The sequence below is a fragment of the Pelmatolapia mariae genome, linkage group LG16_19 (genome assembly GCF_036321145.2).
Source record: "Pelmatolapia mariae isolate MD_Pm_ZW linkage group LG16_19, Pm_UMD_F_2, whole genome shotgun sequence".
NCBI classification, from domain to species: Eukaryota; Metazoa; Chordata; class Actinopteri; order Cichliformes; family Cichlidae; genus Pelmatolapia; species Pelmatolapia mariae.
In genome coordinates this window covers 31,838,844-31,864,496 of record NC_086241.1, presented here as the reverse complement: position 1 = coordinate 31,864,496, position 25,653 = coordinate 31,838,844, and the positions used below count along the sequence as shown (strand labels likewise).

Genomic DNA, 25,653 nt, shown 5'->3' with positions numbered 1-25,653 from the left:
GACAAAGCAATGACAGTCTCAGTGTTATTAGCAAGAAGCTATGTCCCTATCTAGTTTTGCACATAAATACAGATGCCAAAATAAGAAGCATGATGCAACAAAGTCAGTGGGCTGCAATGCTTGTGAAGATGATAGTTCCACTAACATGAATCAAGCTCCTCAAACCAGGACTTACCTAGACTTACCCTGCTGGTGAAGCTAAGCTATTGTATTGTACTGGCAATGCTTCTTTTCTTTCTCTTTGCTATTCTTTAAACAGCCAGGCCTGCATCAAAGATCAAACAGCAAGGCAAAAGAACAGAGGGGTGTATGCGCTTAGAGCAGGACGACCACATTTGGTAAGCAGCATGAGAGCGCGAGTGATGGAGGCAAAATATTTACAGTGTACAAGAAGGAAAAGTTTCCCAAGAAATCCAAGCCTCTCCTTTGAGGTACGGGCCAAAGTGGCTAGTTGAGTCTAGACGCAGGCAGGCGGTTCTACTGATCAGCCCATCCTGCATCCTGAGAACCAGAGGGGTAGAGTGCATGCCACAGGCTTCCTCTGGTGATCCAGGACCTCCTGGCTTCTCAGGGGTGCTTTAGTGGGCTGTACAAAAACAACAGGCGCAGCTACTGCTGCCTAAAAATCAACTATGCAGCACACCCCACTTCACTCACAACAAAAGCAGCCACAGTGATGTATATTATGGCGGTGACTAATTTGAATAAGTAGATTGTTAATCTGTTTATGTTTCATGTTTAGCTCACAGACTTGTCATTCAGTGGTACAGTTTGTGAGAATCGACTCAGGAGGCCTACATCACCACCTTATGCAACCAGCGTGGTCACATAATGCGAAATGGATTCAGCATTAGTCATGTCACAGGAAAAACTACAATTAAGGGTAACTAAGTTTAGGCTTACACAAATCCTCCAGGGCTGATTCATAAAAGTCAATTATCAATGTTTGGACAAAACAAAACAAAAAAAATTATGAAGCTAAGTCAAGCCAGTGAGAGGATTGTCTGGTGGTGGGAGCTGATGATCTAAAATGGGTGGCAGGGAAAAAAAACAAAAAAACAAACAAAAGCCAACCTGTGGAGGGCTATGTAGTCCAACATCTTGTTTGGTTGGGATCTGATGTGGGCCAAATTCTGAGGGTGAGTGTGGGTGGCCGGAAGGGTGGATAAACAGAGACAGGGAGAGAAGAAAACTCACAGCTCACTGTGAGATCTGACACCAGCTTCTACTGAGGCACAGGTACCACTATGGTTAGAGATAAACTGACTTTTTGTTCTCCAATATCTGTCATTATTGCAAAAAGACAATCACGTGGAGGCCAGTACGTTTCAGACATGGCAGCTGCAGAACAAATATGTGCAACTCTGACCACAGAAGGACAAAACAGGTGTGGGGGGGTTATTTATCCCAGTTCTAGCAGGAAGAGAAATTAAGGTTTATATACTGCAATGGGAGAGCAGCAAATTTAATTTATTCACAATGAGCTACTTTTTGATTGGTAGACAAAACAGGTCAAAGTATTAAGCCTTAACGTTGCACAGCTTTAGGCTCATCATTACCTCAATAACCTATTCATCTTTTGCTCAACTCATCTAAATGAAATGCAGTTGTTTTTTAATGTTGTTCTGAGGAATGCTGCACTTGTGCTTTTTATGTGGTGCAAAACACAAACACATTGATGGAAAGAGGAAAAAAAAAAAAAAAAAAAAAAAAAGGTAGGACGAAAACAACTATTTAATTACAGCCCTACTGTACAGCTAATCATATGACAATGCAGTTTATATAAGCATCAACTCAATAATTCTCACAACTTTCACTAATTATTTCAGTTTCGATGTTGGTTTTAGGTCAGGACTCGACTTTTTAAAAACATTTTTGGAACAGCACAATGCAAATGTTCAGTTCCAGTGGCCTTTCCTTTAATAGTCAACACTGTGATGTTCCGAAATAACACATGCAAATGTGTTATTTTATAGACAAAATAACACATTTGCCATTTTCTATGTAAAATTTCTGTGCAACAAAAGGATAACTTGATCTGCATGTTAACTGCTATTCGAACCATTTACATGTAAACATTTTGCATAACATGACTTGTTGGCATTGACAACTCCCCCTGAATACTCCATGCTTGTCGTCTTTATGGATGAATAAATGCCTGTAAACACTGCTGGATTTTTAATAGACGTAAAAAAGCATTGGGGTGCTTTGGAGGAAGAAAGCTGGCTAATTTACAGTTCGCGGGGCTGGTACCCGCCGCAGCAGCAGGCCGCAGAAGAGCCACACACCGTGGATGCTGAGGCTGATTCACGACTACTCAGGCTCTGTGAAATCATGGCCAGAACACACAAACGCCTAACTAGCTAGCTAGCAAAGGCACATTATACATAGACATACAGAGTACACAACAAACCTTGGGCACACTTAAAACGACCACAGCAAAATAAACCTATTTGTTAGTTGACAGGCTGTCAATCACTATGCTAGCAGCAGAACCAGGCCGCGGTCCGCTCGGTCTGTTGTCACCTTAACGTCGCCAGCTAGCACCTAGCCACCAAGCTAACGACAGCGCTACGACACATCCAGATAAACCGGCAGCAGTTTGTGGTCATTTTTCGTTTAGCATATACGTCGCTATTGCCATTAGTAAGTCATTTTTACCTCTTCGCTCAGTGTCGGACTCCAGCAGCGCTGACGGTAGCCGCTGTGTTTGATGCGCGATTCGTAAACGATTCACCCGTTTGGAACTCTTCCGACCACAAAATGAAAACATGAACTTTCAAGTCACACTGAGCACAGCAGTGTTTAGGACCTCTGTGATTAAATACCATAACTATGTCAATTCTTCCCAATCGCCAAACACAGCCCAAAAGTCACCGGGAGGAGTTCAGGCAAATTACAGATTAATTTAGACAGCTCCTAAACCTGACTCGAAATCCCCATCTACTGCGTGCTGCCGTTCTTCCCATGAAAACAAGAACGAGGCATAATCAATCGCACACCGAAAAAAAAGATAAGTGTCGCACTGCCGCTGAAGACAGAACAATGAAACCACAGGCGCGCGCGCGCACACATACACTGAGTGTTATTTAAAAACAACAACAATAACAATAAAATGCATCATCATACCAAACCGATTTTGACATATACCTGGCATAGATATATATTGCCTTCTTGTTTGACCACCCACCCTTCATCGTTCTGGAAACCTTTACTTATCATGTGAACATCAACACCAATAATATAGCTGGACAGTCTTTCTGTTGGTTTTAGCTTCTTGGGATAAAAATAAATATCAGGTGGAATTTTAAGCAGAAAAGTAGAAGTGAGCTACAGCAATACTACAAAGAGAGAATATCTCAGTAAAGAAAAGTCTAATCATAAGAGTGGATGCGGAAGGAAATGCTCGGGGGTCTGGTTGTATAAAATAGCTCTCTAAATGCCACAAAAGTCTGAAGTCACAATGTAGCTATTCTTTTGTTTGACACGAGTGATTAATCTCACAGCACAACAGAGAAACTGTAAAGTGTAAATTCCCAAAACATATTAGCACAAATTAGCTTCACTTGGAAAGGTTTAGGGTGTTAACAAGTGGAATTCTAGGCCCACCGGCTGTGTTGTGTTGAGATGGTGTGGGCTTACAGCAAACAGACCTGCTAACCTGTTGCTACAGTCGTCTATATCATGACAAGACCTGTTCTATTGAGTAAACAGGAACAAAAGTCCATCAGTACTTCGAAGTGAAGTTGACCTATTACACTTTTCCATATTTTCTGTCATATATACTGGTATATGTAAAAATAATAATAATTAAATAAGCTTGTGTCACTGCTGGGGCGTTACTCAAGCTAAGGTTGCTTTGATAGCAAACATCAACTCATCTGTGTTTGTCATCTTCCACATACAGGTCGGGTCAGAGCACAACAGTAACATGGTTTGCAAACCATTAAGTAGTAGTTTAGGAACTGTGGGCAGGAGCTAAATTCTGCTGGAAAAAGAAATGGACGTCTCCATGAAGCTTGTCAGTAGATAGCATCATGAAGTTCCCTTCCTGGTAAACAGCAGCACTGACTTTGGACCAAAAGCAGCAACAACAGCTGCTGACCCCCCAAATTAGCATGTGGAAACTTCACACTGGACTTCAAACACTCTCCACTGTTCCTCTTTCCTTCCTGACTCTTGGATGCTGATTTCTAAATGAAATGCAACATTTACTTTCATCTGAAAAGTGGACTAGGACCAGAGTGCAACAGTGTGTTTCTTTTTTTTTCTTAGCCCAGGAAAGATGCTTATAATGTCTCCAGTTCAGGAGGGGCTTGATATTAGGAATGTAACAACCGTAGAAGGTTTTAGGTGATGGCTCTTGGTGCACTCACACCAGTCTCAGTTTACTCCTTGTGAAACTCCTGGTCATCCCTGTTGCTTGTGCACCTTTTGCTACCACACTTTTCACCTCCAACGAGGAAAACTGGCTGTATTAATACAGCTCTCTGCAAACAGCCAACTTTTTTAGCAATGATGTTCTGCAGCCCTGTTGATGATCATCTGGATAACCACAACTGGTCTTCCCCATGACTGTGGTTGTGTGTACTGACCTACAATAAGAGATGTACTGTAGTCATACTATTTGAACAGTAATTTATTCAAACTCTGATATGATTGATATGATTTTATTTGCTTTATTTTCTGTACTGCAGGTCACAATTATCAAAATGAAAATAGAAAATGTCTTTGTAGGCATTGTTGTTTGTATGTAAAGTGCCTGGATATATTCAAATTTACCCCTTTTAAATTTTCTGTGGCACACCTGTATACTGTTCCAGTGTTGGATGCTCCTGTTAAACACAACCAACGTTTCAAATAATGAGTGTAGTGTATGTGCAAGTAATCCATTTGAGATAAATGTTCAGGTTTCAGACTGGACTAAAAACTTCAGTCAGTTTTTTCTTCTATTGTTGAGAACTTGACTGATTTAAGCTGAATAGTATTATCAGCAGACATGTACCAGTGTATCTGGTGCCATGTACAACAGTCGAAAAATACATTTGAAAAATTAAAAAGTTATGAGTATTAACAATGCATAGTTTGCCCACCAGAGGGCACTTTGAAACGTTCCCATTGGCAAAACACCTGTTTGGAGCGCCACAAAAACAACAAACCAGCTGATCAAAGCAGAGAGAGCATAAAAGAGTAAACAAACCAGCCAGTTTATTTAGGAAATTTGAGTATGTTTTGTTGTTCTTGTCTAAGAAAAATTAATGGCTGATATATATTTTCTGGTCACCACCTTCGTGCCACCCCATTTAAAAAGGGCTGTGTTGCATTAAAGGAGATAGAATGGCTTGTTTCAGATAGTGGGTCACTGCATAATGACCACTAATGTGTTCCATTTTCTCGACATATTTTGAAATTATAAGACATAATCCTTTTGTTTAAAGTGTCAATGAAAAAAGAAGAGCCTGTCAGATTGCATATGTATCCGATTTTATTGAAGAAGAGAGATATGAATAGGTAGCCTGTTTCAAGGCACCTTAAAAATGTACAACAAAAGCTGAACCATTTATTTATTCAGAATACAAAAATACACATCTCAGTGACTCCAAATTGTAATAAATAGTTAACCATGCATTCTAACCATAAAAAGGCACAGAAAACAGTCACTTAGTAGTCATAAAAATGATCAACTACTTTACCAAAATCATCCAGATAGTAATACAGGTGACAACTGTAACATTATATTCCAAATGTGAAAACACAATACACATCATATCATTTAACCTTAGGCAATAAATATGCAAATATTGTCTATACCTACATATATATTCTTAAAAAGGAAAACTGTGCCATTGTAAACATAATGTAAACAAATGAAACTCACTTTTCTCCCAACGCTTCGATAACCACACCAAGTGTTAAATCCGTCTTTTAGAGATCCTTGCATGGGTTTCATTGGTTTTTGAAAACCAGGCAGTTTGCAGCATTATTTACAGACCACTGGAAAACACAGCAAGGGAGAAAGGTGGCAACTTCCACTGTATATGGCAAGGTCAAGCTGGAGCCTGGGGCCAAAATGCTTCAGATTAACAGAACCTGGCAGACACCCTGGACATGCAGACGCCATTAATGCAGACAGACACAGCTCATGAACTGCAACAGCATCATTCACAACTTGCGTTTGGTGACTGGTGTGATGAGAGTACATGGATGTGAGGCCAAACTTCAAGAGCGCTGCAGCAAAGAAGCAGCGTAGAGCACCCTAGCACTGTATAAAGCACATACTAACAGAAAGGCTTCTATAACAAAGGGTTCTGGTTTACAAAAGGCTAACTGTCATTAAATAGTCTCATCTATTTAATGGATAAAAGGCATATGAGACTAAAAAGATGGGAAGGTCTGACAAATCTGTAGTTTTATGAACACTGAATGATAAAAACTCAAATTGGACTGTAACTTTATTTATGCCAATGAGCACCTGATTGTCAGCATAAGGAGCTGGAAGATAATGCAGTTTAATGGTGTAATCTGGGCCTGTAGAGGTGTGAGATGTGATAGATTGCCCCCTGGTGGAGGGAACACACAATTCCGAAGTTTCGCTCACATTCTGCTAGGGTGGCATATTAGTCTATGGGTGTGGCAAAATTTTAAATTATACTGTAAAATTAGCTGGCAATGAAAAGTATACAACTGTACTAAGGTACAATATGCCACTGTTGTAGTACACACACTTGAATGCACACGTTACAACAGGATACGTGAAGTGAACACAACAGTCATGCCTGCCTAATCCCTCCCATTCGCTGGCACAGTCCTACTTTAGTGTATCATCTTGGAAGCACAAAGGAGCAAAACTATAAACTACTGAACCCCTGGAAGAAATCTGGAGTAAAAAGCTGTCTGTCTGTCTCTGGGTCTAACTTTGAAAATCCTCAAACCTCGAGGAAGAGTACAAAAGAACTTTTACAAGGTTTTTCTGTGGTGTTTTTTTTTTTTTTTACCCACTGAGGAACATCATGTTTGGAAAGTTTCAGAGACAGTATCAAAACAAGAGATTAAAATATTGCACCATCATTAGAATACAACAGCATCATCATGTACAAGAGATTAGAACAAAATCGACAACAACTGGTATGGTGTAATGTACACAATCAAATGTGTGGGCTGTCGACAATGCATGCCATGTCAGCAATCTACAAATGCATCAGATTACACTTACAAACATTGTTTGCATACACTGGTTTACTGTATATACAGTGCATAATTATATACAAACTTAGCATCACATATAGAAATATACCCTGTAATGCCACCAGTCTTAAATGAAACTAACAAGTAGAAGTAGCGTTCTAGCAAAGTCTCACTTGGAATTTGAAGGAGAAAAAAACTGAAAAAGCTGCACTTGAACAATGTTAAGCAGACTGCAGATCAACTGCTCTATTCAAAACTCATATCTAACTCCTATTCTCAATAGTGTTAAATACTGTATCAAGTTGCCAAAAGGTAAAAAGTTGAGGTGAACTGTTAACTCTATGTAATGATATGAGGATTTGCACTTGCATGAAGCAAGAAGTAGAAAGTGCCTGTTTAAGAATTCCTTTAAAAAATCTCTACAACCCTATAGTATAGGTGGTTGGCGTCTGACCAACAGTTTTACTCTCGTCCTGACTAATACAGCTTTTTCCCACCTTAAATGAAATTAAGACTTAAAACCTACTGGCTTATTAAATAAAGACAAAACCGTCTGATGATTTCTTCGACATTCACTTTGGTACTGATTTTTCACATCCACAGAGAACGTGTCAACTTATTAATTTCATATAATCATAACTCACCGATAGCTTGTTTAAAAATTTCTTACGATGTCTACCATTAAAGCACGTCTTACACGAAATGACTCAAAATATGGCACTTGACAGAAACCTTTTAAACATGTCATTATCATGCAAACAAAATAATTTAAAGCTAGAATAAAAAGTTGGATTTAGACCAAAAATGATGTTTTCAGTAGTAACAAATGGCATTATAATACTTAAGTTATGTAAAACTTGTTCAAGTGTCATTTTGCACACACACACCCACACACACACGCATACACACACAAAAAATCAAGACACTAATCATGCAATTAAACACATCTAAGGTTGAGCAAGCATAGCATGCAACAGTATCCCACTGTTTTCAAACAAAGCTTCCAGACAACCACCTGCATGGTCCAGATTATTCTGTTCTGCATGTGCAGCTCTGTAATGTGAGGCAGAGAGCCAGCAAATACATTTTTTTAAACAGACTCAACTGAAGCAGAACCCCACACCTATGGAAGTCTTAGTTTTGCTACTAGTTTGTTATCACAACTCAGACAACAAGCTGTCAACAGTAAGGTTAGTTGCATACCTGATTATGTGCTATGAATGGTTATTAAATAAGAAATGGCTTTTTTGTGTGTGTGAAGATCCACGACTTCCATCAGCGTTCTCGATTGTCATTTTGGCACCAAAGAACAAACAAACACACGCACATGTATCTTGATCACGACATCACACAGACTTTCTCAGCAGAGGGATCAAATATCCATCTCTCCTTCAATATATATCTCTTCCGCCACTGCCTATGGTGCTCCCAAACACTTCCACTAATGTCAGGAGGAATGCACATTTCCCCTTTCTGGTAGCGTTTGCTCCTGGGTTAGAGGTCAATCATGGAGGCCTTGGCCAGGTCTTTAGTTCCCTGGAGAATTCTCTTCATATGACCCACTTTCGATATCCCCAGATCCTGAGGGCCAACAAAGACAGCAATTAAAAACACACTGAGAGAGGTCTGTTTCACACCATCATAAATAAATGTCGAGTAGGTGATATAAACAGTCTGGTATGAACAGCACTAGGAATCAAACTTTTAAAGGCTACACACCAGGTTGCTTCATAATCTATAGTGGGAGAAATCAGTATTAATAGTGTCAAAACTATAAAATATTAATAATTAAAACATTTCATAGTGATCTAACAAATATATCTTAGGAATATTTAGGCAAATCATGTCCACAGAAATATATCTTTAAGTCAAATTTTCTTTAGAAGCTACTAAAAGCTATAAGGTGGGCTGCCATTCATGTCACATTTGAGATAAATTATGATATAGTTATCATTTGCAGAAAAATGTAAACTGAATATAAATTTCCACTGACATCACGAGCAATGTGTTAATGAATAGATACTAATGTACCAAACTAAGACTGTGAAAATGGTTCGATGGTTAACTTGCCATATTTTTTGCTCTGGTTTTGGTCAGCACCTTCTGCGAAAATGATCTATTGCTTTGGCAGCTAAAAGCCATAGACTGTATAATACAGACTTAAATCCCTCTTGTTGAAGGGAGAGGAAAACTGATTTTAGAAAAGTCTCTGAGAAAATGAGCTCTCAATTGCCAGCATCTATCACTAAGCACAACCGCTTCAATACATCATATTACATTAATATTGTCTGTAATGATACCATATAGAGTAACCAAATAAAAAAAGGTGGCTAGCTTTTAATAAAGAAGTTGCCTCCAGTGTCTTCAGATTTTCATAAAGATCCAACCCTCAGATGTTCAGTTCATGTTTGACTGTTTAAATTCCCCAGTAAGTATGTTCATTTAAAGCCTGAAGTCAACTAGTGAAAACTTAAAATCCAAATAAATATCATAATCACAATAGTTTCAGTATGCTACCAAAGCTAGCTTACTAGCACTAGTACTATTGTTAGCTTATTAGCTACAAAATTAGCTCCAAATATGTTATGAGTAATTTTAAAAGACCTGGAAAAAACCCCAAGGCTTCAAATTAGTAGACCGTAAACCAAACTGTAACCTTGTCTTTTTTGATCTTATTAGATGCAACTTTGTGCATTGGACACAAGCATTGGCAATTTGTTATGTTTTCTAACCATTGATGCATTTTTTGGAACTCCAGGAAACTCCTCCAGCTCAAACGGGAGGCACATTCTCGCCAGCTGTCTAGGGTCTGTCCCTAGGGCTTCTTCCCATTAGGACATTCCCAGAAAAGCCTTGTCACTACCCAAAGCTCATGGCCATAGGGGTAGCTGGGGAAGACAATCAACAAGCAAACTGACAGTTTTGCTTATACGCTCAGCTCTCTCTTCACCACAACAAACTGGTACAACGTTGCATTACTGCAGACGTGGCACCAATACATCTATCAGTCTCCAGCTCCACTCTCCCCTCACTTGTGAACAAGAACCTGAGATGCTTAAACTGTGGGGCGGTGACTCCTCCCTGACCCAGAGTCGGCACTCCATCCTCTTCCATGGCCTCAGACTTGGAGGCTCAAACAACTAGCAAATATGTGTATTTAAGACAAAGGAATCAGAGAGGCCTTTAAATGACTCAAAACAATCAATGTATATCAATAAACAATATATATCAGTCACTGAATCTGTACTTTTATCCATTCAAATATAAACTACCAAGCAACATAGACAGCTAGCCACAGTATGACTGAGTGATAAACTGTAAGACAATGAAATGAGGGGCACAGATATAGAACGAACACAAGTATATTGCCATACAAATGTGTACCTGGGTATCTTGTGTGTGTTTGCATAAACAATGGTATTCAATTTTCTTGTACTGATATTTTTAACAAATCGAACAGGTGGATTGATTTTACTTGGCAGTACCAGCTTATCACAGATATATTATCAGTGCAAATATCAGCCAATTATTATAGGATATCTAAAGATACACAGTTGTTGCTTAGCAGTGTTTCAGCTTAACATGTGTAAAGAGATGGTCGAAAAATCAAAGGAAAATAACCTTAAACCTTGACCTGATATTAGTGGTGCAACGGATCAAAAATCTCACGGTTCGGATCGGATCACGGTTTTAAGTCACGGATCGGATCAATTTTCAGATCAGCAAAAATAGAAAAAAAAGACAAAAATTCGACTCGCCATTTACTTATTTAAGTATTTTTTGCCTATTAAAAAACATTCAACTGAAGACTCATTCCACTCACTTATATAAAAACAAATTAAGGTGCAATATGGACATTATGGACCATGCTGGGCATTCTCTGAACACGGCCATAAACAACCAGAGGAGTCTGTTCAGTGAGAGGTTGCTTCTCCCAAAGTCAAGGACCAGCAGACTTAAAAAGTCCTTTGTCCCACACGCCATCAAACTGTTTAACTCCTCGCTGGAGGGGAGAGGGAGGGGAAACGGGGACAGAGGAGGGGGGAACAAGTAAGCTGTAGTGCCTTTTCACTGTGCAATAGTTTTTGTTAATATCCAACGGTGTAATAGACTCACAATACTTGAAATGTGCCGTTCCCTTGTATTCTTATTCCTATTTATTCTATTTATCCCTTTTGTATTCTCTGTATTTATATATGTGTATATATGGTGTATTTCTGCTCACATTCTGCAACTTCTGTCGGTGCTGTGCTACTGGAAACTGAATTTCCCGGAGGAACCCACCCGAGGGATAAATAAAGTTTCATCTAATCTAATGTAATCTATAGGGCAGTACAGGGCTTTGATATAACGAGCAGTCACGGTCACGTGGCTTTCCGTTGCCCTGGAGGTCCACCCATTTGTAGTTTGAGCAACAGAAGATGCCTGGGACAGTTCAGCCATAACTTTAAACTTTTCCTGCTCATACATGCTTGGAACGATCTTGTCACACTGAAGTGGACGCGCAATGGGATATCATAGCGTGGCTCAAGCACGTTCATCACTGTTTAAACCCCTTGTTTTGCACAACGGAATACGGCCTCCCGTCTGCAACTAAACACCCCAATAGCTTTTGTAATAGCTTTAGCCCGGTCGGACGGGGCAGCAAAGGGCTGCTTAAATACCGCAAACTCCTCTGCTCCTCCACTTGGACCGCTAGCGCTGACCATAACTACCGCTTGACAGACTGACCACGCGCACCATACACATACTTTTTTTTTCTTATTCGAATCTTCGGATCACGTGCGTACCGAACCGTGGAGTGGGATCGGTTCGGATTTCGGATCAACCGTGATCCGTTGCACCACTACCTGATATGGTGTGGGGGCTACGCTACTGGTTTAGATCCACCTCTCTGTGTAGAGAAAAAAGTCACTGAAAGGTCAAATCAAAGTTATTCTGAGTGATAACCTTTACCCTATGATGAAACATTTGTATTTTTATGGGAGTGGTCTCTAGGATAAAAACACCCTCATCATCAGTTTTCATCTGAGCACAAAAAAAACATGAAGCATTAAATGTGCAACTGAGAAGATGTTGATTTAAATGTGGTTCATAATAACTTCAAGTTTGTCTTTTTGTGCACCTGTGCTTGGCTTCCAGTGTCCTTCTATTTTAAGATTGTTACCTGGAGGTTCAGCGGATATTACACAACCCAGATCAACATTATTATTATTATTACGAGTTCTCTTATACACTTCATTACAGTGTATTATGAAAATAGCATCAAAAACCACAGTCATGTTCTAACTTACGTTACACAGTAAAGAATGTGCTTTTGACTTTTTTTGACAGATTGTTTTAAAGTAGAATGTTCTAGTCCTCATGTTCTGATATACACGTTGACAGTGTAATCTGAAACTGCAAGCTGTTTTGTTTGACAAGTGTTTATATGCATACGACTGAAGACAGTAGAGACTGCACAAGCTTTCGAACAGTTCCTAGAAAGGCTATGTTTCTGCTCCCTTTGTTCGCTCCACGTTCATGTTGCAACACAGTTTTTTCAAGACTGCCACTATATACATTCATTTTTTTCTCACTTTTGCCCTAAGCCTAACTCAGTTTGGTCTATCCACACTGAGCCCCTCCTTGACCTGAAGGCTTCCCCCCCTTTTCAGCAGGTGTTAGTGGGTTACAGCAAGTCTTTTTCAACAAGCCACGATCAGACGGTAAAAGCCAAGCAGAGCGATGCAGCGCAGCACGAGAGGTGGCAAAAACAGGGAGACATCTAACAGAGCGAAAGAAACGCAGCACACCAAGAGGGTACAGAGAGAAAGAGTTGATTTTGGATTGGAGGAGGGGGTTCACACAGATTCACTGAGATGTGACAACAAGTGGGTACCAGTGTGTGTGTGCGTGTGTATATGTGTGTATGAGTGAGAGAGTACCTTCAGGTCCCTCCTCTCCAGGTGCAGCAGCTCTGAGCCTCGGATGTCGTGTCGGATGAAGGTGTCTCTGTACTCCCCCAGACTCAGCTGTTCCAGCCAGATGCCCACCTCCTCTGTGCCCCATCTTTCCACTGTACACGCACACACACATGTGCGCGCGCACACACACGCACAAAAATGCACACACAGAGCAGAGCAGAGAGAGGCTCAGAGTGCCTCACGGGTATGCAAACGCACTGCCACAATCCACAAACTGTCACACTCTCACTTCTTTTAACCCCATATACTCTGTGAATGTGTCTTCAAACACACACACACAACCTCACCAATGGACACAGATTGTGGTAAATCATTGAAGAGAGAGATGGAGGGGAGGAAGGGGAGAGAGAGAAGAAGGGAGGAGAAAAAACAATGACGGCAGCTGGTAGATGAGGAAGGAGTGGGACAGAGGCCAAAGGTTGGTCAGAACAAGGCAGTGACCAATGGCGTCCACGGCAGGCTGGGAGCATGCACATCATTGACCAATATCAGCGCACACAGAGAAAAGTAGGAGGTAAAGGGAGGCGGAAGCCTGTGCAATCTGCAGGAAATACAGCTCAACTACCCAGGAACATGCCCCAGATAAAAGGAAGGGCTTCTCAGTATACTTATTTGTACACAGCAACATTGTAATCTCACTGTCTCCTCATCTACAAATCTGATATTGCCTTTTCTACTCAGTTTTTCTTTTTTGTGTTCATATGAACTCTTCCATCTCTGCACATGTGTCCTTGGTGCACAGACTTGTTCTTCTCCCGACTTTGTACCTTCTGAAAACATACTGACAGCTGGATAAGAGCATGAAAAGAGGGGAGTATAGGGTGCAAGTTGATGGTCAGGGTGTGGGATGTTAACACCTCAAACACATTCAAACACACGTTCTTTGTGTTTCTACTAGGGGACAACAATGGAGTACAACGTTTATGCATGGGCTTCAAAAACAACAGGAGTGAGGGGCAAGATAACCATCATGAAAGGTAACCGTGATGACTCTGGGCAGAAATAAGCTGTTCTTGTGTGTGTGATGGAGCAGTGGTCAGCTTTACATTACTGAAGAATAAAGTATGGTACCACTTCCAGCTAAACATCTTGCTTGCCATTAGCAAGTGAATAGCAAGTGAAATAACATCAGTACCCTTTCAATTTAACTAACTTCAAGTTACGATTAACAAATCAAAAATTACTATGATTTTATTGTTATCATCCTTTTTAATAAGAGGTGGAAACAATTATACAGTGTAAATACAAATAAGGCAGCTGGTAAGTAAGTCCCTCCCATGGCAGATGGGAGGGACTTACTGATTCCTTATCCTGAGTTTTTCCAGTTTGCTCAGTACTGAGGAAAAGTGGACACAGCCCTACCTGATTGAGGGCTTGTCTTCTTGGTGGCCTTCTCCTTCTTGAACTTGGGCACTATGCGAAACATGCTGCTGCGACTGTTCCTCTTGCCGTAACCCAGAGAGTGATCCTGGTACATAAGCACAGTCAACCTATAGCCTTTTATTTAGCTACTCGACTCTCCCGTTACCTGAAGCCATGCTACACTGAAGACATACAGGACAGCTGCAAGACAGCTGTGTGAACACTTTGGATTTAGCTGGTCAGTAACTGGTCAGTCAGTCATCTAAGCCACAAGTATAAATATGTATGCACACTATGCTTAAGCCGATAACAAACGATTATTATCTTTCAGTCCTGGTGGGAAAGTAAATCCTGTGATTTAATTGGTCGTCAAACTTTAAAGCAAAGAACCCTTTTCTATCTTCAGTCTTTCTGGAGCTGTTGTGAAAGTATGGAGCTAGACTTGATCACATCTGTCATCCTGTCCAGCTCTAATCTTAACTACAAAACCTGAAGTAATTGTAACCTGAACAACCAATCACAACAGAGCATTCCTCCCGCTACATCCCTTCAGCTGATCCAAAGTAGTCAAACTTCACCTTCTTTATTGAGGGTGCTCTGATCTGACCTCTATGGCTGTATTTGCCTGTGGCAGACTGATATACAAAGTCGTTGCACAGCTCCAGTGCTTTAGCTGCTACTCTGAGGTTTCTTTTACTAATTTTCCAAACATTTCCACCACAAAATCATTACAAAATCATTGGATCCAAAGGTTGAACTAGTGATATCGGTAAATACATGAGCGACCACAGTAAGACGTTTGGTGACTGAGTAAAAATACTCTGTAAACCAGGATCTTTTTTTTCCCCCTTTCATCTTTGTCAAACTGCTATTAGTAATGTTACTAATGTTCACTTTGATTAAATTATGGGGTGGTTCTCTGACAGCACTAAGGCAGAATCAGTGGCACTCCACTGGTGTGAAGAGGTATTTCTGTCTTTCCAAATATTCTGCATTGTGTTTTTGAAATCATATTAATTGGACAACCACTTCTAAGGAGAGCTATCACAGTAATACATTTTTTTATTGATAGTTTGCCTCCTGGTCTTGACTCATAACCCCTTTGATAATTTAAATCAACAGTTTTTGATTGCAACTCTTCTGAGATTTCATTCTTATATGGTACACATCAGCAGATACTTCTATTAGGAAGCCAAAGTCACCATAAACCCTAGCTCTAATGGACACCTCCAAATTTGTTTCACTTACTGACAGCCTCCAATTAACTTTTGTTGTTCTGAGTTTTTGTTTTCCAAATACTTTTCCCTGTCAGAATATTAGGGATGGATAAGAACAGCACAATGATTTGTGTGTTAGATTTGAAGCTCATATTTGTACTTTCAGTGACAATGTGACCATATTTGAAGGCACTGTTATTGCAGATAACTCCATAGTGTTCACTTTTAGCTTTGAGTTGCAGGAGTACACAATGTACCTAATGTCTTCTATTTTACAAAGATACCACACACAATGGAGCGTGTGCATGCAAGCGCATATTTACTGAGGCTGCTTACCTCCTCATCATTGGGCTGCAGGATGTGGTAAAGCCAGGGGATTTCTCCCAGTTTCCCAAGTTCCAGCTCCACGCTCTGCAGAGCGCTGGACAGCTGCTCCTCCTCTGGTGGGTCCAGTTGCTGTAAGGATGACAGAGAACAAGGTGAATTTAACACACCATAATGCAACCTTAAAATCAGGACCCCAAGTTATAATAAAACCACAGACTGTAAATACAAGATGGATGTAGCAGCAAATGGCAAAATCCTGTTATGAAGTCTCAGACTAAGCATTCTTGCGTTCCCCCTATGCCAGATGTGATGAGCGAGAGATGGATCTAAGTATATATTTTACACAGCACCCTAAGAGGACCAGTGACTAATTCATCACAAAACAGGTCTGCCTTAAAGAATAGCCCACTTGACTTTCTTGGCTGCAGTGGAGACCATGACTTACAAAAACAACATCATGTTGTATTCAGCAAGACCAGAAACTGGTGACTTAAACTATAAACTGATCAGGAAAGTATTTACGAAGGGCACAGAGCAAGTGAGCCAGGGGCTGTTTTCCATAACAAGACTTCTGTCTGTGATCCCCTCCCCCAAGATTCTTTCACCATTAGAAATAATCTAGTTTTAAAGTACACTGCCTTCAAGTCTTTGTTTCATAAACGTATAAAAAGAACGTAGGATTGAAACAATCTATTTCAGCCATGATAACTCACCAGAGAGACTCGGCCCAACAGAAGAGACTCGGTCTCATTGTGGAGTGCCTTCATAGTGCTGGCCACCTCAATGGCTGTGTTCCGAGTAAGGCTCTGCAAAAGGGAGAAAAATGAATTCAATGTTACACACCATGAAAAACAGAAGCAGAGTGCACATATTTCACACAGTTCTAGATGCTATTTTAGTAGCTTAGCCTCTCTTCAGGGGTTTAATATGGGGTAAAGTAAGTGCTTAATCAGAACAAGTTAAACAACCCTTAAAACATCAATTAACAATGGAGGAAATTCACACATTGCCACATAAAGTAATTACTTAAAGGGCACTTTTATTATTATATTAATGGCCAATGAAGAAATAAACTTAGCTTAACTTTTAGCAGCAGTTCAACTAAAACTGTGGATGCTGTAAACTGGACTCAAGTACTTTCCCTTTCTCTGTCATTTTGAAATATGGCAGAAAATACCACATTTTAAAAGATTTGCCTGAAACACAGTGCCTAGCTTTTAAAGATTCAAATATCTCAAGAGCAAGAAATTGCACCTGGAACAGTGCTCATTAGTCTCCTTAAAACAATAAGTGGTACATCTTAAATGTAAGCTTTGACTTCAGTGACCTCTAATGGCAAGAAAAAGTCATTTTTATTTTACAAGAATTAATTATTTTAAACTGCAGTTTTGAGGATGCAACAGTGAGTTGTAAAAGACTTTCTCAAGACAATGTCAATGTCTCAAAAATCAGGCTAAACCCAGCTCACCTCGGGGAACTTCGGGTGTGTTTTGTTGATGGCGTGTGATGCAGCATTAACAGCGTGAGCCAGTTCCTGCTCTAAGAGCCCGTTCGTCTTTGCAGCCTCACATATCCTGTGATTAGACAGAGCGCAGTCAGTGAGCTTAGCTCAAGGTAACAAAGTCTGCGAAGCCTGTGCACAAGGCGACTGATACCTGATATTCACATCAATTCAAGTTTACCTTGTAATGAGCTCTTCTGCAGCCCGGGCACACATCTGCACCAGGCCTGCCTCCTCCTCTGTGGCCAGATCCACAGACTGCTGAGGGTAGAGGTGAGGTCGCAAAGGAGGCTTATCATACTTGAGCTTGTCCTCCCATGACTTCAGTGTGTTCTCAAAAGCCTGCGGGGAAATTTAGAAGAAAACACAGATAAGTATATACATATATATATATATATCTACACAAATTGCTTTTCACTCAGCAGCAGCAGCACCCTTCCTCACCCGGTCTCTGGTGAGCATCTGTGCTCTGTTCTTGTGCTGGATCTTGATGACTCCAGGCGGTTGGATCCAGGCCTCACCGTCCACCTGAATGGGAACCCCCTCGTCACCCAGGATCGTAATCTTCACAGTTCGACACTGATTGAGGCAGACGCTTGGATTAGAATCACACAGTACAGACACAGAGATGAATTTGCACTTCATACGGTTTTAACGCATCTGCTCACCTGTGCTATGCGGTGGTGTTGCAATTTGATGACTCTGGACACAGCCATTTGCATGCTCCCAAAAACAGCAACCACTTCCAGGATCTTGTCATCGAAAGATGGAGCACAGAATATCTGCATAAAAACATTATGGTAATAATGAAATCTATGTCAATGTAATGTAGCTGGAAGGATCCTAAAAGGATACAGTTGCCGCTATTTCAAATTTATGTAAATGTTCCACATAAACATAAACAAAAGAAAAGCTAACATATTCAAAAATTAGTTTTCAGCAGCCCTTTAAAACAAACTACAGACTCAGCCAACCTGAGGAAGACTTTCCAAAGGTTTATGAGCTACATCCAGCCTCTGGTTTTAAAATAAGGGACAGTTAAAGACCCAGTATCAGGGGCCAGGTCAGTGTGTCTGTGACCCAGCATCTCGAGTTTATTTAGTACTGTTGAGTTCCTATGTTAGATTTGTGTGTTTTTCTTAGTTAAGGGTGTAGTTGAGTTATTTTGTATTTTTGATTACTAATGAGATAATGTTCAGGTCTGTTATTATTATTAGTTAGGGTTTAGTTAACATTCCATGTCCCAATTGCCAGTCTTGGTAGCCGGGGATCGGTCCGCCAGGACCTCCGCTCCTGGCCGCCGCCCGGCTCACATTGCACCCGACCCCTACGATGCCACCTGCGGGTGGTGGGCCTGCAGGAAGATGGGCCCATGTCCCTTTTTCCCGCTCGCCCTCGGGCACCCTCGCCAGGTCTGGCTCCAGGGCGGGGCCCCGGTAACCCTATCCCGGGCAGGGTGAACTGTTCCCTCGATGGTCTTTTCATAGGGGTTTTCTGAATCACTCTTTGTCTGGTCCCTCACCGAGGACCAATTTGCCATGGGAGACCCTACCAGGGGGCAAAAGCCCCCAGACAACATTCGGGAGGGGCTCAGAGTAGAGCCGCTGCTCCTCCACATCGAAAGGAGCCAGTTGAGGTGGTTCGTACATCTGACAAGGATGCCTCCTGGGCGCCTCCTGGGCAAGGTTTTCCGGGCATGTCCCACTGGGAGGAGGTCCCGGGGCAGACCCAGGACACGCTGGAGAGATTATATCTCTCGGTTGGCCTGGGAACGCCTTGGTGTTCCCCCAGATAAGCTGGAGGAGGTGACTGGGGAGAGGGAGGTCTGGGCTTCTCTGCTTGGGCTGCTGACCCCACGACCTGGCCCCGGATAAGCGGAAGAAAAATCAAATCAAATCAAATCACTTTTATTGTCACATGTGCAGGTACACTGGTACAGTACATGTGAGTGAAATTCTTGTGTGCGAGCTTCACAAGCAACAGAGTTGTGCAAAATACAATAATGTAAAACAAGCAAAATATAAAAATGGCTAATCTAAAAAGTAATAAATATATGTACAATATGTAAAGGTATATACATTACTGAATGTGTATACTAAATATGTTTTTCTACGTGTGTGTGTTTGAGTGTGTATATAGTATGTATATACATGTTTTACAAATGAAATAAAGTAAACAATAAAATAAGATATATAAAATATACAGAGGTTGGTATGTGCAAAACAGTGGTATTTATATACAGTATGGAGTGCATAATGTTGAAGTTCCAGTAGTGAGGGTGAGGTGTCTATGACATGTTCAGCAGTCTGATGGCCTGATGGAAAAAGCTGTCTCTCAGTCTGCTGGTACGGGACCGGATGCTGCAGAACCTCCTTCCTGATGGAAGTAGTCTGAACAGTTTATGGCTGGGGTGGCTGGAGTCCTTGATGATCCTCCCCGCTTTCCTCAGGCACCGCTTCCTGTAGATGTCTTGGAGGGAGGGAAGCTCACCTCCAATTATCCGTTCAGCACACCGCACTACTCTCTGGAGAGCTTGGATGGATGGATGGTTTAGTTGAGTTCCAGTCTAGTTTATGGTTCTTCTATGTCTCCTGATTTATGAGTCTTTTCCTGTCCTCTGTCATGTGTAAATGTCTGTGTGCTTACGTTGTCAAGCTTGTGTTGTCTTGTCTACATTCTATTATGTTTCCTGTTTTACTTTGAAGTGTCTTGTGTTTCCATGTTCAGTGTGTTTGGTTGAACTTCCCCTGTGGCATCAGGTTCATTTGTGTCAGCTGTGTTTCCCCAGGTGTTTCCACTTCCCTCATCACCCTTCTGTGTATTTAAGTCCTCTGTCTTCTTCTGTTCTTTGTTGGGTTGTCTGTTGTTTCCACATCAGGTCATGTCTGGTCAGCGTTTTCTTTCGATTGCTCAGGTTTTTTCCATGTTCATGTTTTGCATGTACCTGTTCAGTTTCTTGTTTTAGTTATCGTAGTAATTTAGTTGCTCCCAGTTCAGTTTGTTCCAGTATGTTTTGCCTTGTTTTCCATTTTTGACTTCAGCACAAAATAAATGGCTCGCTTTTTGTTAAAGATTCAGTTCCATCTCTCCCTTGTCTGCTTTAGGGTCCGCTCCACAAACACACCAGTCATCCTGGCTGTGACACCCAAATCAAAGGGCCTCATGTTAAAAAATAACATTCTAAAATTAATTCAGAATTTCACCAGAAGCCAGCATGTTTTAGCAGCCTACTCGTTATTCCCTGTAGCAGCTGAAGATGGGATAAAGAGTGAGAAATGAAACAAAGGAAGCAATGGATGAGCTTTGAGACATGAGATTCAAAATTCAAATGTTGATAAAATATAATACAGATATTGCTGGAGAGGGTTAAGAATTTTGCCAAGATTGAGCTGGATTGTTGAAATATAGATTTAGTTGTATTTTACCGTTTCCAATGAGAAAATGAAGTAGATTTCCAAAATTGCCCTATGAAACCTCTAAACCTACTATTCACAGTGTTTACAAAATGAAGCAACCCAACCTGTAAAGGAGGTCCACAGAGCCATGTGCAAGAGGCAGCATACTGCCATAGGGGCCCATTTTCAGACACTATCACACCCATGCTCCTGTGGAACACCGTGTTAGCTGCACATTTATCAATTTATAGGCTGAAAGATGATTAGAAAAGTATTTTCAATCATATTAGCACTACTGACAACTGTTTTGCTGATGAAAGAAGTAATTCATGTAGTTGGTTAAGCGTCTGTGTAGGTTTGACTGAAGCCTGAAAAGGGCCAAAAAAAGAGGCTTCTTTTCTGAAACTCACTGACAATGAATTCATGTTCTAGCTTGCAGACTTGAACATGAATTCAGCGTCAGACTTTAGTTTGAGACACAGGTTTTTTATTACAGTGAGAGATTGTGCGGACTTGTGAAGAGAATAATACACGCACAACTTTTTGGCATTTTCACAAATAAAATAACTTTATTCCTTAAAATAGAAACCTCTGACAAGTTTCAGAAACTCAGCTAGACAGACTGATTAAGTGAACATGACTGCTGTCAGCAGTGCTAACATAACTAGACAAAGAGATCCCAAGCCTAATGATCATTAGTACGATATAAGGTAACATAATGCGACACAGCAGTGAGGGGTGCTGAAACAGGCCTCTGTAGATCTAATGTAGAAATCTAATTGTTTTGACAACATTTTTGATCCATCACTTATATATAACATAAAATAATAGACTTAATTTCCAAGGGACCCCAAGATTTTGAGGAGTAGCTCATATGTGTATGTTGTAAAAATAAAAAAAAATAAAATAAAAATGAAAAATTGTCAAATTTATTCTTGAATTTTCTTTTACACATATTTGTACTTCTAAAAAACAAAACAAACAAAAAAAAACAACTCAAACTGCTTAAAAGCGATCAAGTGACTCTCTGAGTTGTCTTGTGGGGCACCAGCCACTAGATGGACACAGCCAGTGGGAGGGTGCTGATCTGTGTGTTAGCAGGATCGGTCATTTTATCATTAGCTTTTACAATTACTAAGATATATATTATCTTCTCTCTCTCTCTCTCTCTCTCTCTCTCTCTCCATATATATGTATATGTATAAAAAACTATATTTACTCCCATGTGTCAAAATGAATGATTTATTCCAAACAAAGGCAAAACTCTGATGATAATCTGTGCCTGTGTTTGTGCAGTCGTGTATATACTCCATAAGCATAATGACTAAGTTTATCTAAATGTCCTCTCTCTGTTTCTGCTTCCTCCTCTCCAGCAAAAACAGTTACATAACACCCAATGCACATTGCTGTATATGTGTGTGTGTGTGCCCCCACACACACACCCCTGAGTGAGCCCTCTGCAGGGGCTCACTCAGGGGTGTGTGTGTGCAAACTGACACTCTAATCCCTCAGCCAGTGTGCTCTGAGCCTTAAACAAACAAGCAGAGACGTCTCTCTAGCCATCCCTCCCCCTGCACATCCAGGCTATCGGGGTCATGTCAAACAGGCGTCCACACTGTCATTCTTTAGGTAATATCAGAGAAGACAAAAAGAAGACAAAAAGAAAAAGAAGACAAAAGACAAAAAGAAAAAAGCTCCAAGCAGAGCGGAAAACACACCCGTTTTCATCCCTCAAAGATGATCTTAGTTTCCTACCAGGGCCATGCCAAGTAGGATGGAACATCACACAGAGAGCAGTTTTATTAGAGTGAACAGCTTGAGAACAGTAAATGTACTTACATCATCCTCCTTGGTGCCGCCCCAGAAGTTGGTCCCGCCTGCGTAGCTAGGAATGTTCAACACTGCTATGCCTTGAAGGCTGGGCAGTGGGATGTACTGTCCATCACACTGGGAAAGACACAAAATAACAAAGTTAAGTTGGACCAGTAAAGCAAAAGAAAAGAGAACATATACTCTATATGTCTAAATTAAGGCTGTTTGCTGGTTCTATAAACATTTAACCACCTTTTTTCTTCTGCCTTTACTGAGCTTTCAGAACTATTTCATTGCAAAACTGACACAAAAAAAACTGGTGTTTTTTTATTACACGTTATCAGTTTTCTGGCTGTGTAAATAAGCAATCTCACAGAACAGGGTGGTTTTTACTCTTACCAGACCAACATCGTCAGTGCCTAAGAAACCTGGAGTTTGTTCGAATATACACATAATCATGGAATTTTTTTAAGGGCATATTATTAAGGACCGTTATTCTCTAAATGTATTTACGTCATAACAAACAAAATATTTTTTTTTAATATTAAAACTGTTTTTTTATTAACTTTTTTTTTTTTAAATAAAAAAAAACTCATTGTGAGTAAAAGGAGAGGTGAACTCTAATTTTTGTCAGCACGTGTTCCTTATTCTGCCATGGGTAATTTAAGTGATTATAAAGATTTAAGCGCTGATGAAATGCGAGTGTGTAACATGCAGTGTTTTCAATTAAAATTTTTGTCGTTTCTTTTTTAATCCAAAGCCTTAAATGCCTGATTTTGTCCGTGTCTCACCTCCAGCTGGACCTTCTGCTCCAGGTTCTTGTAGGTTCTTTGCAGCAGCTCCTTAGTGCCCAGAACACCGTACCACATCATATTCTTGGTACGACTCCTGTGTGGGGAAGGTGCAGAGGCGGTGTGCAGGAAAAAGACTGTTGTGTCACTTCAACTTTAAAACACACAAATAGGTGGACAACACATCACCTGCAACACAATCACTGAAATGGAGGGAATGTACCTGGAAAAGTCAGACTCTGTATTTTGTAATGCCCCAAATTACAAGCAAACAGATAAACGTACAACAGCCTTGCTGGAGATTAAGTGATCACATGGAACCAAACCAAAGTTGCCTTTTTTTAAATCTTTTTTTAGACACGTGGGAAAATAAAACCCTTCTGGGATGGCATCTTGGCAGCTCTTGGTGACATATTTAGTTGTCTTTATTCAAGGACCAACACCTGTTTAAGGTTCTCCTGTTAGCAGCAAAAAAAAATTATAACTCAAAACTGGCTAAGGACTGCAACACTCAGTTCTAGACAGTTGGTGATTGTGTCTGACGAGGTCCTGAAAATAGAAAAACTCACATACAGACTGAAAAAAATGAGAATACTTGACTGGGACAAATGGTTGTCACACAAACTGAAGAAAGGACGTAAGTAACTTCAGTTATCAAAAGAGGCAGATTTGCTCCAACGCTGCCAGCTTAGGACTGTTCAAAAGTTCATGTACTTGTTTATGTATAAACAAAGCAAATAAAATGAAATTATAAAAAAAAACCCCACACAAATATGCTGTGTTCATTGGAAATGAGACTCACCTGCATTTCTCTGGATGCTCCTCTCGCTTGTTGTTAAACTCCAGCGAGATCTTTGCGTCCAAGCCAATGCCAAAGTAGTTGTTCATGACACACTTCTCCATATAGCCCTCTCTGGATGAACAAACAGTCAACACAAACACACACACAAAAAAGGTAGTTAGATTGCACACAAATACATCAAGTGGGAGAAAGACAAAGCAACAGTGTAGAATGTGACCAACAAACAACATCACAGTGACAAAGATGGAAGAAGGCATTAGAAAAAGACATGGCCCTTACAGAGAGTCCAGGTCAGGGTCGATGAATGATGTGGCCCCGAAAGGGTCGATGTTAGCCAGCAGCATCTTGCTAATGATAGAGCTGCCAGCAATAGAGGCAGCCAGACCTGCTCGCAAACCTGCACATACACACAAACACACATCGTCTGTGTCACACAATACTGAACTGCAATGCCTGACTGATTGTGCCCTTGTTGATCCAATGTGATGAGTTTGGTGCCTGTTTATGTGTGTTTACCCGGGCAGATGATGCGTGTGTTGAGTACAGGGAGATTCTCCTTGCTGGTGGTGAAGGGTGTGATGGTGAAGGAGCTATAGGACTGGGTGCTACGGCTCACTCTCCTCTCCGTTGGAGAACAGGGACTCTTAGCAGCTGGGCCAAGGAGAGAAAAACTTACTTTGAATTTAGGGACAGATATGATGGAAAGTATAAAGCAAAACAAAATGCGCTTCAGCTGCTGTCAGAGGGTACTTATTAACACAGAGATGCACATCCATAGACATGCATCATGCATCCACATATGAACAAAAAATGGGAATTTTTCTATGTATCAATTAATGCAATTTTAGGAATATAATATTTATACAGTAAGGCTGGGTGCAGGTACAAATAATAACATTTGGGGTCTATGTGTCCAATAGACAGTACTCACAATGGGCCTCATTCACAAAGATGTGCCTAACAATGTTACACAAAACCAACATCAATTCATCAAAGGTATGCAATGGTCATTTTTTTCCTACCTTGCACACGCTACCTGTGATCTGTACAAGGACTGTCTGAACAAGTTGAGGCTTTGGCCAGCAAATTTTCAGTTAATATTTTGTCTTCTCTACATCGAATTTAATTTCAGGTAAGAATATACTGATGAATCAAAACGCATTGCTTGTGAGTGAGTCCCACTGTCTAACAACATGATTACTGTGACATACAGGAAAATTACACACTTTTACTTTGAAAGACTGGTTGCTCAGGGTTTATTCTGGTGTTGCATCCTGGATTTGACAGTATTTTTG

At 40.7% G+C, this 25,653-nt stretch overlaps 1 protein-coding gene across 22 annotated transcripts in view; it reads right to left on the bottom strand.

Annotated features, from left to right (window-relative positions):
* dgkh (diacylglycerol kinase, eta) overlaps positions 1 to 25,653 on the bottom strand; it is a 108,307-nt gene that overhangs the window by 22,432 nt on the left and 60,222 nt on the right. For 8 of the 22 annotated variants that reach the window (XR_010096454.1, XM_063496754.1, XM_063496757.1 and 5 more), the window contains 13 exons: positions 24,875 to 25,009; positions 24,638 to 24,755; positions 24,359 to 24,469; positions 23,557 to 23,653; positions 22,793 to 22,900; positions 18,227 to 18,340; positions 18,003 to 18,137; positions 17,740 to 17,900; positions 17,526 to 17,631; positions 16,771 to 16,863; positions 16,067 to 16,186; positions 14,514 to 14,619; positions 13,113 to 13,243 (listed from right to left, as the gene is read on the bottom strand). Coding sequence is in view for 13 of the 22 variants with exons in the window: in XM_063496754.1 (XP_063352824.1) it covers positions 13,113 to 13,243; positions 14,514 to 14,619; positions 16,067 to 16,186; positions 16,771 to 16,863; positions 17,526 to 17,631; positions 17,740 to 17,900; positions 18,003 to 18,137; positions 18,227 to 18,340; positions 22,793 to 22,900; positions 23,557 to 23,653; positions 24,359 to 24,469; positions 24,638 to 24,755; positions 24,875 to 25,009 (1,535 nt within the window). In the remaining 9 variants the exon portion in view is untranslated. Of the gene's footprint in view, positions 1 to 175; positions 197 to 381; positions 564 to 1,074; positions 1,134 to 2,413; positions 2,611 to 2,661; positions 2,969 to 5,832; positions 8,767 to 13,112; positions 13,244 to 14,513; positions 14,642 to 16,066; positions 16,187 to 16,770; positions 16,864 to 17,525; positions 17,632 to 17,739; positions 17,901 to 18,002; positions 18,138 to 18,226; positions 18,341 to 22,792; positions 22,901 to 23,556; positions 23,654 to 24,358; positions 24,470 to 24,637; positions 24,756 to 24,874; positions 25,010 to 25,653 lie in introns of those variants that run through there. The other 14 variants (XM_063496758.2, XM_063496768.2, XR_010096455.1 and 11 more) reach the window with 11 other exon arrangements.